The sequence below is a fragment of the Triticum aestivum genome, chromosome 2B (assembly GCF_018294505.1).
Source record: "Triticum aestivum cultivar Chinese Spring chromosome 2B, IWGSC CS RefSeq v2.1, whole genome shotgun sequence".
Classification (NCBI taxonomy): domain Eukaryota; kingdom Viridiplantae; phylum Streptophyta; class Magnoliopsida; order Poales; family Poaceae; genus Triticum; species Triticum aestivum.
The window spans coordinates 72,592,975-72,605,679 of NC_057798.1; the positions used below are offsets into that span (position 1 = coordinate 72,592,975).

Here is a 12,705-nt window from a genome sequence, read left to right on the forward strand (position 1 = left end):
GGGATGGGAGGGGCTGGAGGAGGGAGGCGGGTGAAGGAGGAGATCTAGAGGCTCGAGGCCTCCTTTGAAAAATCCAGCACCGGTAGCCTCTGACTGAGTTTCAGTCAATAGTCGCTATAAATTTCCGGGCAAATTACGGCCTCGCTAGAATAGGTTAATATTCCAGTCACTAGTCCATCTAGTCATTCCGATTCATACTCGACAGCTGACATGTGAACTCCAACACACCCTCAACTACTCGGAAGCAGGCAATTGTACCAGGATTCCAGAAACTGCATTAGTTAATCATATGGTTACGTGATCAAACAAGTGGGGATGCTGGAACGGGTCGTTCGTCAAAGCATGCTTTTGCTTCTAGACCAAGGCTTGGTAATAGAGTACTCCCAGTTAGCAGCACCAGTTGGCTGCCTAGTCCGTAGTTAGTACTACTAAGCTTTTTGGTTTGGCCTGATCGACCGATGGATCGGGCTGCTCCCCCCTGCTGCAGAGGCGCCGCGGTGCTGATACTTCTGATCTTCCTGCCGTTGAGCGCATCCGATGACCGGCTTGTCCCCGGCGAACCACTCTCTCCTGGCTCCACAATCGTCTCCACAATCGTCTCCGATGGTGGTGCTTTTGCCTTGGGCTTCTTCGCCCCCTCCGACTCCACTCCGGCCAAGCTATACCTTGGCATATGGTACAACAACATTCCTGGTCTCACCGTCGTGTGGGTCGCCAACCGAGAAACTCCGGCCATCAACACCGCACCCTCAGCACCGACCCTCTCCCTCAACAACACCTCCAATCTCGTCATATCCGACGGTGACGATGGCAGCCGTGTCGTCTGGGCAACAGCCAACATGGGAGCCGCTGCCTCAGGCTCGTCTCCCCCGACGGCAGTGCTTCTGAATACGGGCAACCTCGTGGTCCGGTCGTCAAACGGCACCATTCTATGGCAGAGTTTCGACCACCAAACCGACACATTCCTTCCTGGGATGAAGCTCGGGATAAAGTACAACACGCATGGCGATAGGGACGAACGCCTGGTATCCTGGAAGGGCCCCGGCGACCCCTCGCCGGGGCGCTTCTCCTACGGCGCTGACCCGGTGACGTTCCTCCAATTATTCCTCTGGGATGGGGAGCAGCCAGTGGCCCGCAGTGCCCCGTGGACGGGGTACTCGGTTAGTGGTGACTACCTTACGGGGAACATTAGCACGGAGCTCGTCATCTACCAGGCTGTCGTCGACAACGACGATGAGATCTACGTCACCTACAGCCTCTCCGACGGCGCCCCTAACACCAGGTATGTGCTCACCCACTCCGGTGAGTTCCAAATCCAGAGCTGGAGCCGCAACACATCGGCGTGGGTAGTCCTTGGGAAGTGGCCGTCCCATGAATGCAACCGCTATGGATACTGTGGCACGTACGGCTACTGTGATGAGACGGACTCGCCTGTGTACACGTGCAAGTGCCTTGACGGCTTCGAGCCGGCGAGCGAGGAGGAATGGGCTGGCGGCAATTTCTCTGCGGGGTGTCGGCGGAAGGAGCAGCTGCGAGGGTGTGGCGATGGCTTCTTAGCACTGCCAGGGATGATGTCCCCAGACAAGTTTGAGCTCGTCGGCGGCAAGGATATAAATACATTCGGTGAGTGCACGGCGGAGTGCAGCCGCAACTGCTCCTGCATGGCATATGCCTATGCCAACTTAAGCAGCGGAAGTACCGGAAGAGGCAGGACGATGTGCTTGGTGTGGGCTGGAGAGTTGGTCGACACGGGGAAGATTGGCACGGTGCTTGGTAGCGACACACTTTATCTCCGTCTTGCCGGCCTTGATGCTGCAGCTGGTACCAGACCTCAATATCACCCGCTTTCTACTACTCCCTATATTGTTCAATATAAGTGTCACAGTTTTCAACTCAAAACTGCAAAACTGCTACACTTATTTTATTGGATCGGTGGGAGTACTAGTTTCGCTATTAATTTCTCCTCCTTTATATATTTTTATTCGTTCTTCATGTTTCTACTGTTGGTTTTGTGTTTGCTATTTTTTTCTATTATTCATTTGTCTTATGTTATATGTATGTATTGCATAGGTAAAAGTACAAAGAGCAATAAAATAAGGATTGTACTGCCAGTTTTAGGCGGTATTTGTGTTCTCCTACTCATAAGCTTCTGCCTCGCATGGTTAAAATACAAAGGTATGTTTATTTCAATGTCGTTAGGAAGAAGTCATATTTTACCATCTTATGAGAATATCCATTTGGCCATCTGAACTGGAGTTCGTTGTCTACTACAATAATATGCCTAAATAAACAACTAAAATATGTAAGATTACAGCAAACAGAAAAATTTAGGTGGTTCGTCATTTTGCCATGGGTGGCACATATGCCTTGTGGGTTCTTTCCCATGCTTGTATTATGCTTGTTGGATGAGAAACCACTATATCATTGTGGTGACAATAACATTGTGCGGACAGGTAAAAACAAAAGATGGAGAAAGCACATGAGTATTTGGTTGGATGATATGAATACCACCGATCAACGTGGGGAAGAAAACCCTCCCCATGGTGATGAATTTCCATCTTTCAGATTTGAACAAATTTCCCTCGCAACACACAATTTCTCTCAAACATGCATGATCGGACGGGGAGGGTTTGGCAAAGTTTACAAGGTACCTCACGAATATCATTAGTTCTAAATTAGGAGATATAATTTGTTCCATATGTCAAGCTCAAATTAAACTAAGATTTGCATTGCATATCTCTAGGGAATATTAGGTGGTCAAGCAGTTGCCGTGAAGAGGCTAAGTAAGGATTCTCAACAAGGAACAAAGGAATTCAAGAATGAAGTAATTCTAATAGCCAAATTGCAACACAGAAACTTGGTTCGTCTTCTTGGATGTTGTGCCGAGGGAGGAGAAAAGCTACTGATTTATGAGTATCTGCCTAATAAGAGCTTAGATGCCACAATTTTTGGTGTGTATTCTTGCAACAAAAAATGCATTAAGATGCTAGAAGAAAAATCTTATTCTGGTTCCTTCTATTTACAGATGATTCAAGAAAATTGTTGTTGGATTGGACAAAACGGTTTAATATAATAAAAGGAGTCGCTAAGGGACTTCTCTACCTCCACCAAGATTCAAGACTGACAATAATTCATAGAGATCTCAAAGCTGGAAATGTTTTGCTAGATGCAGAGATGAAACCTAAGATAGCAGACTTTGGTATGGCCAGGATCATCGTTGATAACCAACAAAGTGCAAATACCCAACGGGTTGTCGGAACATAGTGAGTATCCATTGGGTGTTAAATCATATTAATTTTGATAAATGCAACTCCAATCTGACAACTCTTATAACTGAAATGATCAAGCAGTGGATACATGGCTCCTGAGTATGCAATGGAAGGTCTCTTCTCTACCAAATCTGATGTCTACAGCTTTGGCGTGCTACTACTAGAGGTTGTGACTGGTATAAGGAGAAGCTCAAATAGTCAAACTATGGGCTTCCCAAGCCTCACAGTCTATGTGAGTATGTGCAAAACTTATCTCTAGTTTTATTTATGAAATTAAGCAGTTCAAAACTCTGAAGCATTGACAAACAAAATGAATATTGATATGATTTTTCTTATTTTTTTTCTAGTCATGGAATATGTGGAACGAAGGGAAGACTGAGGATTTGCCGGACTCATCTATTATGGATAACTGTTCACCAGATGAAGTTTTGCTTTGCGTCCATGTAGCACTCTTATGTGTCCAGAGAACCCCGATGACAGACCACATATGTCATTTATTGTGTTCCTCCTAGAGAATGGAAGTACTTCACTTCCGCCCCCCAATTTCCCCGCCTACTTTGCGCGACAAGGTGCTCAGATGGAGCAAAACAGAAATGATATTCCGACTTTGACAAATAGTTTTACACTTACCGAGATAGAGGGGCGATGAAATAAGGCATTTTTAGTTTTAGATAAGTCAAAATGCTCTCAAAAGAAAACTTTGAATGTATCACACGCTATTTCCCATTTTCAAATAATTGCACACTACCGACAAATGTGTGGCTCAGTAGAATCTTTACACATCATGTGTTGTCTAGAAGTCATCATGTTGAATGTGTTCTCTATTCTAGTTTTTGTAGGGATGCAAGTGGGAAAGCAAAACCGTGCCTCTCTCTGAAGGAAAAAAAACAGAAACCATATTTTTTCCTTTTCCGAGAAAGGCACGGTCGTACCTCTCGTGGAAGAAAAAAAAACAAAAAACGTGTTCTTTTTTTTTGTTTCCGAGAGGCACGGCCGTGATTCTCGCGAAAGCACAACCATGCCTCTCGCGGAAGCAAAACCGTGACTCTCGCGGAAGGAAAAAACAAAAAACACATTTTTTTTTCGTTTTCGAGAGGCACGGCCATGATTCTCGCGAAAGCAAAACGGTGCCTCTCGCGGAAGCAAAACCGAAACTCTCGCGAAAGAAAAAAATAAAAATAAAAAAGCGTGTTTTTTCGTGCAAATTTTTTTTCGGATTTTTTTGTTCAAAAATTAAGGAAGACCAGTGGAAAACCGAACGTAAAAAACCCCAAAAAAATCATTTTAAAAGAAGGAAACGCGTGCGAAAGAAAAAACAATTGTTTCATTAGATTACTCGTTGCATTTGAATTAACATTTTGTAATAATATTGTTGAATCATTTGATGTCAAACTAGACTAGTATGATGGATAGAAGAAAACATAATTAAACAATTATGAATATTGCATATGGCAACAATGATGATTATGTGTTTGCACACGACCTTAAAACACAATAAAGCGCCATCCAGAAACTTTACGTTTTTAAATGCTGCAAATACGACAACTCCGAGTTGAAGTTGCTCTAATCCATATCAAGCCAGAGCAAGGATACTGTCTTTTTTCCAGGGTGACCAAAGATAATATCAACAACAAAAAAAGGTAAGATAGGATATCATGTGGGCATGAAGACCGCCGATAGCTGCCAAGAGACCTTCAATATATTTTTTGAAGAAAAAAAGCTCAAAATGTGCATCTAAAGTGAAACCTTGAAGAAAGGAATGTTAAATACTGTATATAAAAAGACTTCTTTTAAAAAATAAAAGGAGCGAAACTGGATGGAAGACCTGTGGGCCGTAGCACGCGGCCGAGCGACATGGCAACATTGAAGCACCGGCCGTCATAACGGCACTCCGATTCCGTTACAGCCGTCACCACACCTGCTCGACCCTAACGGCGTCGGCAGTGTGAAGTTGAGCACGCGCCGCTTCATTCCCCATTCTCCTCGGCACAAGCGTCCCGTTCCCAGCGCCGCCACTCAGATCCAAAACGAGTTAGAGAGGAAAAGGGGAAGGGGAAACCGGCGGGCGGCGGCGGCGGCGGAGGAGGAGGAGGAGGCGAGATGGTTGGAGATGGCTGGCGCAGGCGGAGTGGATGATGCGGTCCGTACTATGTCCCGATCGAGCCGTGCAAGAGGAAGAAGCAGCCGCCATCGGCAGCGGAGATCATGAGGGCTGAAGCCCGCGGCCAGCTCACCCGTCTCCGCGGCGTGATCCTCAACTGCGAGGGGTGCCTCTCTTACTTCCTCCACTCCATCGAGCACCAGGTCCGAGACCCGCTCGAGCTAGCCGCCGACTTCGCCGCTGCTGCTGCCAAGGCGGAGGCGGAGGCGCAGGACTACAACGAAGGGTTCAAGCTTCAGGCCGGTGATGAGTATTACCTGAGCTCCCTGAACTTCTTCGCGCCGTCTGTGGGGGCCGCCTTCGCCGGGTTCTGGGGCGTCCGCTGGCTAGATTGCGCCGAGGATGGGCTTCTTGAGGTTCTTCGCTACTTGGAGTTGAACCTCGAAATCGACGTTGATCAGTGCTTTGTGGACCGCACGAGGGATGCCTTCGACCATGTGAACAACGCCCAGGCTTGCTTGATTCGAGCCCATGCTTCCCTCCGTCCAGGTGAGGACGCCTCCTTTGTTCACCATCTAAAAGCTACCATGGGACACATCGAAGCAGCTGCCTTGATTCTCCGTCATCAAGTGTACATCTCGCGCTTGACACGGACCCTGTTCGCTTCCATTAGGTCCACCACCTAGTGAGAGTCGTCAGAGCAACACCTAGCCTTATGTGAATTTGCCAGTTTTGCACCGTGATAAAAGTAGCACTATATCAATTGCCTGTGGTTGAGTACTCAGTTCCATTGAATTTTAGTTCCAAGAGAACCTATCTCATTTCAATTTCATCCTTCCAAATCTGGAAGAGAATATAAACTCCTTATAAGGCTGCTGTAACAGGTCATGGTAGTGTTGTGAACCTATTATCCATAGAACATGTGCCATGGCCCATTATGCTTTGGTATCGGCGGTAGCGTGAGTTGTTCCATGGTTGCTCTACATGCCATTTTATTGCGCTCCCTACTCTGATTTCATATTTAAGACTGCAACCTTGATGTATTACCATGTTGCTCTGGTCTTTTTTCTCCATAAAAGTAACGAGTTTTTGTTTGTTTGTTTGGCGTAAGCTGAATGATTCGGTCCTTTTGTTACCTAATGAAGTCATGACATATTCTTATCAATATAGGACATGGGCTGGCCTCTCACTTTGTAGAGGAGCTATTTACTTCCATGAGATCCATCTCTTAACCATCCTCTATTCGTACGCAGAGATCTGGTGATTTCTGGGGTTATGTTCTGTGGGCATTTTGTGCGATTTCTGGGTTCCAGTATTGTGAACAAAATGTGCAGAGAGCAGGAGTAGAAGGCAGGTGGGAGGTGATTTCTTCAAAGTAGTTGATAGCGGGTGGCTATGAGGTCATTGGACCTCTTCTGAATGTTATTCTTGTGGTTTACTTGTCTTGATTATTTGGGGGATCAACAACTACAGATATAAGTAGTTGTCATTTTAGTGCTACTCCCGTGCCTTGTTCCCAAATAGGCTTCCTGCATGCATAATCTCACAAGTAGATATATATTACTTTAGTTACTTAACAGCGTGCTACCACCCTTTCCCTAATTTTGTGTTTGGTTTTAGGTAGTGTTCAGCTTTGCCATAGACCCATAGTGTGTGGCGGTCGGGGCTCTCTTATAGTTGTTGCTTTGCTTCATGCATGGCCTGCAGATCTTGTCATCAATCTTGCTAAACTTTTACTTGTAAATGACATTTTGAAAATCAAGGAGAAGCAGGAGTTTATACGATGCTCTATTTGCATGTCTTATGCGTTATGTGGCTAAATAAATGCTGCTCAGATAGCAGCAAAGCACATGCTTCCATCCCTTGATTATATTAATGGAATTTGATTGGTGCCTTTTGCTATCTTAATCTATCAGGTTGCTTGTAGGCTTGTAGCTATCTATCTGAGCATTTCTTCCCTATTTTTTTCATTAGGTTCCTTTTTGTGCTTGTATAAACAATACAACCCCTGGTATCTAATTACTTGTCATTTTATTGCTCTCCCTACGTACTCTTATTTCATATTGCAACCTTGATGTATTAAGATGCCGGTCTGGTTTGATCTCTCCGTATAAGTAATGAGTTTTTTTGGCATAACATGAATGATTTAGTCCTTTGTTATCAAATGAAGTCGTGACAACACACTCCACAGCGGTACAAAGGCATTACTCCTTTTCAACCCCGCCCCCCCGCGTCGCCCCCGCCCGGGCGACTCGGGCGGGATCCCAACCCTAGCCGCCGGGGCTCCCCCTCCTTCCATCCCTCCCTCCGCCGCCGCCGAAGGACGCCGCCGGCCTTTTGCCCGGGGGCTGACGGTGGTGGCGGGGGCCTTTCCTCTCTCCCGCGCCATGGGGACGGTGCGGAGCTCCGCGGCGTGAGGTGGCACGGCCGATCTGGCCTCCGTGGCGTGGCGGGCCTGCCTTGACCGGCGACAGCGCGGCGGCGGCCTCGTCCTAGGGCGGTGGTGGTGGCGGTTGCGGCGGCCGGCCCTGCGTCGGGCAGCGGCCTTGGCTGCGTTCGGCGGTGGTGGCCGGATCTGCAGCGGCGGACCATCTGTCCTCGGATCGGCGGTGGCGGTATGAAGGGCCTGGTGGTTGGGTCGGCGCCATGTGTGGTTTGCCCTCCGGACAGATCCGATCTGCCCGGTGCGGCTTGCTCGATGTGCGGCGGCTCAGATCGGCGCGACCCATGCGCACAATACGTGATGGAGGTTCTTCGAGCGGATCCGGGTGAAAACCTTGTGCTCGGCTTGTTGCCAAGACCGGCGTTGGTGGCACCCTGTGGTGTCATTACCTTCTTGAAGGCATCGCCGTGGAGAAGCTCTAGACCTCTATCCGCTACCTCCGGGGGAAACCCTAGATCAGTTGATCGGATGACGGCGACGCGTTGGTGTCGTTTCCTCCTTGGGGGCGTCATTCTTGGAGGCGTACACGGGATCGAGGGACCAGCGGGTGCCTTATTGGTGGAGCGGTACTTCATCCTTCACATTGATGACGGCGAATCTCGGCGGCGTGGTGCAGTGGAGACTCGGCGCCCGATGCGCGGGGATGGACTCGCGCAGGTGGAGGTAGTTGTTTGGCGTCAAGGTGGCGTCGATGACGGAGTGGCCTGACAAGGTAGAAGCCTCAATATCTGCTCTGAAGACGGACCTGTGAAAGATGGCGGCGACGACACATGTGAGTGCGTCAGACCAGTTTATGCCCCAGACCCGGTATGTGGCTAGGCTGGAGCTTCTGGCTTTTGATGATAGGTTTAGGTGAGTAGACCGGGTATGTGGCCCAGGTAGCACCCCTTCATCATATGGATAGGAGTAGTGGCATATGTTGCCAAGATGGCGGATTCAGGCATATTGTTGTAATACTTTGTAAGGTCCTCGAGAATAATCAATAAAGTGGCCGTATGCATCTCCCAGATGCAGAGGCCGGGGGTCATCCTCCTTTTCTAAAAAATCAAATGAAGTCGTGATATATTGTGACCAACATGGGATATGGGTTGGCCTCTCACTTTTGACAGGTGCTATTTGCTCCATGAGATCCATCTCTTAGCGAGATCTCATTTTCTATTTGGTCACAGAGATCTGGTGATTTCTGGGGTTATTTGGTCTGAGGATTTTGTGTGATTTCTGAGATCTTGTATTGTAAACAAAATGCCCAAAGAGCAGGAGGAGAAGGCAGTTGGGCGGTGATTTCTTTTCAAAGTAGTTGATAGTAGGTGGCAATGTGGTCATTGGATCTCAGCTGAATGTTATTCTTGTGGTTTACTTGTCTGGATTGTTTGGGGAGATGTGTTATCAATTATCATTTCAGTGCTACTCCTGTGCTCTTCTTATGAGATAGCTTCCTGCATGCATAATCTCACAAATGGATATAGTTTGGTTGCTTAACATAATGCTACTGCCCTTTGCCTAATTTTATGTAGTGTTAGTGTGTGGTCTTGCTCATTAGTGCATTGTGGTTGGGGGCTCTCTTCCGGTTGTGTTTTGGTTCATATACGCATGGCCTGCAACTTTGTCATTAATCTTGCTGAACTTTTAGTCATTAAGGAAATTCGAAAATCAAGGAGAAATGGTATTTTAAATGACGCTCTATTTGGATGTCGTATGTGATTTGTGGCTAAACAAAGGCTGCTCAGATAGCAGCAAGCTCATGCCATCCCTTAAATAGTGGCATTTGATTGCTGCCTTTTGCTATCTTAATCTATCAGGCTGCTTGTAGCTATCTATTTGAGCATTTCTTCCTTGTTTTTTTATTAGATTTTCTTTTTGTGCTTGTATAAACAATACCCCCCCTGCTATTTAATTGCTTTTTAAGTTGTAAATGAGAGTCTTAGAGATGTATACATCTTTTTTTTTTGCATGTTTCCTCACTTGGTGTGCATGGTTTATGTTGGATAGTACTGTTTATTGGCACTCTTGGCACGTAACCTGTTTGCTTCCATTAGGTCCATCGCCAAGTGAGTACCTTAGGAACACCATCTAGCCTTATGTGGGTTTACCCATTTTGCACTGTGATGAGAGTTGAACTATATTGGTTGATTGTGGTTGAATACTCAGTTTCATCCTCTAAATCTGGAAAGAGAAACTCCCTTAGGCTGCTACCTCCGTATTTCGAAAAAATTAAGACAAGTAATTTGGGATGGAGGGAGTATTATATATCTATCCATAGTATTACATGTGGCATAGTCCATCACCCTTTGTTATTGGCAGTAATGTGAGCTGTTCTATTTGTCATATTATTGCTCCGCCCGCTGTTATTTTTCATATTTAAAAGTTGCATCTTTGATGTATTAAGATGTTGCTCTGGTCTGATTTCTCTGTAGAAGTAATGAGTGTTTTTTTTTCTGGCACAACCTAAATGATTCAGTCCTTTGTTAACAAATTAAGTCATATTATTACCAACATAGGACATGAGGTTGCCTCTTTTTTTTCTGAACTCACATGGGGTTGCCTCTCCCTTATTTGCTTTCATGTGATCCATTTCTTAGCGGGGCCTGGTGATTGATAGGGTTATTCCATTTTCTTTGGCGATTTAGTGTGATTTTGGGGATCTTTTACTGCAAGAAAAATGCACAAAGAACATAAGAAGGTAGAAGGCAGATGGATGGTGATTTCTTGGGAGTAGTTGATAGCGGGTGACAATGAGGTCACTGGGTCACTGCTGAATGTTAATTTTTATGGTTTGTTACTTGTCTTGACTGTTTGGGGGTTCAACAGCTAGAGAGATGTGTCGTTGTCATAATTTTTGCACTTTTTCAGCGCTACTCCGCCCGTGCTCTTGTTGTAAGATAGATTCCCGCAGAATCTCATGAATATATATACTTTGGCTAGTTAACAACATTTTTTTTCAAGCACACGCAAAAGGGTGTGCGTGCTTTTGACATTAAGAAAGAAGCGAGTTTTTACATGGTGTTACAATAGCACTGACACGTTAGTGCAATCCACAGGAATATGCTATCTAGGTTACACGTCAATGAAATCCACAGGAGTCCTCTCGCCAGTCCACCAGTACACGTTCAGCAGCACAGGGTAATCACTCACGACCACACGGGACTGCTTCCAATGAAACTCGTCTGGCAAGTTCACCAGGTTCTGGCTAGACAGTTCCCATTGGGCAGGGCTTCGGCAATTGTTCTTTGCATGGCTGCAGGCTTGACAAATTTCATCAGAGACGGTGGAAGCTGCCTCAACCTGTAACCGATGATCCCCTGATCGATCTAGAAATGCAACATGTCACCATTACTAAGAGAGCAATGCAATAGCTGCAAAAACTCCTTCAGCATCCATAGGCAGGTCGATGTCTGTGACCTTGCATGCCAAGGTTTCCCATCTGCTGTTTTTCATACCATCGCCATTTGAGGAGCAGGGCTTGGTTCAGAAGATCAGGTTGTGAATTCCCAGTTGACCATGCATATACCTTGGGAGTGCACACTAACTTCCAATTCACAAGGCAATTGCCACCTTTAGCTTCCTCGTGGCCACACCAAAAGAATCCACGTCTGGTTTTGTCAATACATGAGAGGAACCAAGCCGGCAGGTCAAGAATGAGCATGAGGTAGATGGATGTTGCAATGAGAGTTGAGTGGATCAAAACTAGCCCGCGAGCCCTATGTAAATGAGTGGTTGGAGCGCTGATTTGGGAAAACGGGTGAATGATAGAGGCAAGCCCAAGTATGTCACTCGAAATACCTTGACGAAGCAAGCAAGTATTCCAATCACGGCTGAGATGTTCTCTTGCGTTCCCAAACACTTTGAGCAGTTGGACAGTGGCTTCAGCTTCCTGCACATCAGTTTGAGCAGTAGCACTGCATTGCCAACATGTCAGCATATACAGAGAGTCGATGCTTGAAAGCAGCATGCTAGCCCTTTGCGCAAAGTTTTATTGTAGGTCGAGCTTCATGGTATCCTCTATCCGGTCCGTCGGTTTGTTTCGTAATCTGTGCAACCTAGAGCATTACAGATTTTTTTAGTGAGTCAAATTTCTTCTCTGGCTCTCTCTCACCCTATCTGTCACTCTCTTAGGGTATGAACTATGATGGCATATGGATACAGATGCCCCATGAACAAAATAGTTTGAGGCACCTACATTGATTTTTTTTCTCCCCAATGCAACTATCACTAGTGGGTCTCATCAAGGAATAGGAAATAAAGACTTTAGTACACATGCATATCTACTCTTCATTCCAACTTTTTCAGTTTTTTCACTGGACCATAGTTTTTCTCTCCAAGCACCCGCCTCCTGCAGAGGATCCCGCTTCCCCATCCGAACCTACTTTTCCTGACGTTCGATCCTACATGACATGCGAGGCATCACCATGGGGCTATGCATTGGCCATGCCCTTATAGTACGTAGGAGGCAGGACATGGGACCAACTCTGTCACGAGCTACCCCGCACAATAGGACGCATGCTCCATCCAGAATGCATGCTTCCTGACCTGCTGGAGAAAGAAGCTGCGAGAGAGGGCGGAAACAGGAAGGAGGGAGAGAGAGATGAGAGGATAAATGGTGGAGAGAGAATGACAATATCCTTCGTATGAGAGAGAGAGGTTGGAAGAGAGAAGGAGAGAGGAGAGTGCATCTATTTCTATTTCTTTTTTCTTCTTTTTTGTGGGGAGAGTGTGTGTCTATTTCGTCCATAAGAGAAAGCAGAGTCTAAAGAGAGGAAAAAAAGCAAGGGGAGATAAAGTGGGGATATATATATATATATATATATATATATATATATATATATATATATATAGAGAGAGAGAGAGAGAGAGAGAGAGAGAGAGAGAGAGCAAAGAGAAGGAAGGAGAGAGAG

The 12,705-nt window shown here is 46.2% G+C and overlaps 1 protein-coding gene and 1 pseudogene across 1 annotated transcript; both read left to right on the forward strand.

The window, feature by feature from the left end:
* Positions 1 to 458: 458 nt before the first annotated feature.
* Positions 459 to 3,918, forward strand: LOC123038973 (putative G-type lectin S-receptor-like serine/threonine-protein kinase At1g61610; annotated as a pseudogene).
* A 1,309-nt stretch (positions 3,919 to 5,227) lies between these two features.
* LOC123043545 (uncharacterized) lies at positions 5,228 to 11,132 on the forward strand. The gene is made up of 2 exons (XM_044466031.1): positions 5,228 to 5,919; positions 10,852 to 11,132. The coding sequence occupies exons 1-2, from the start codon at positions 5,475 to 5,477 to the stop codon at positions 10,935 to 10,937; spliced, it is 531 nt and encodes a 176-aa protein (XP_044321966.1). The 5' UTR covers positions 5,228 to 5,474; the 3' UTR covers positions 10,938 to 11,132.
* Positions 11,133 to 12,705: the final 1,573 nt, after the last annotated feature.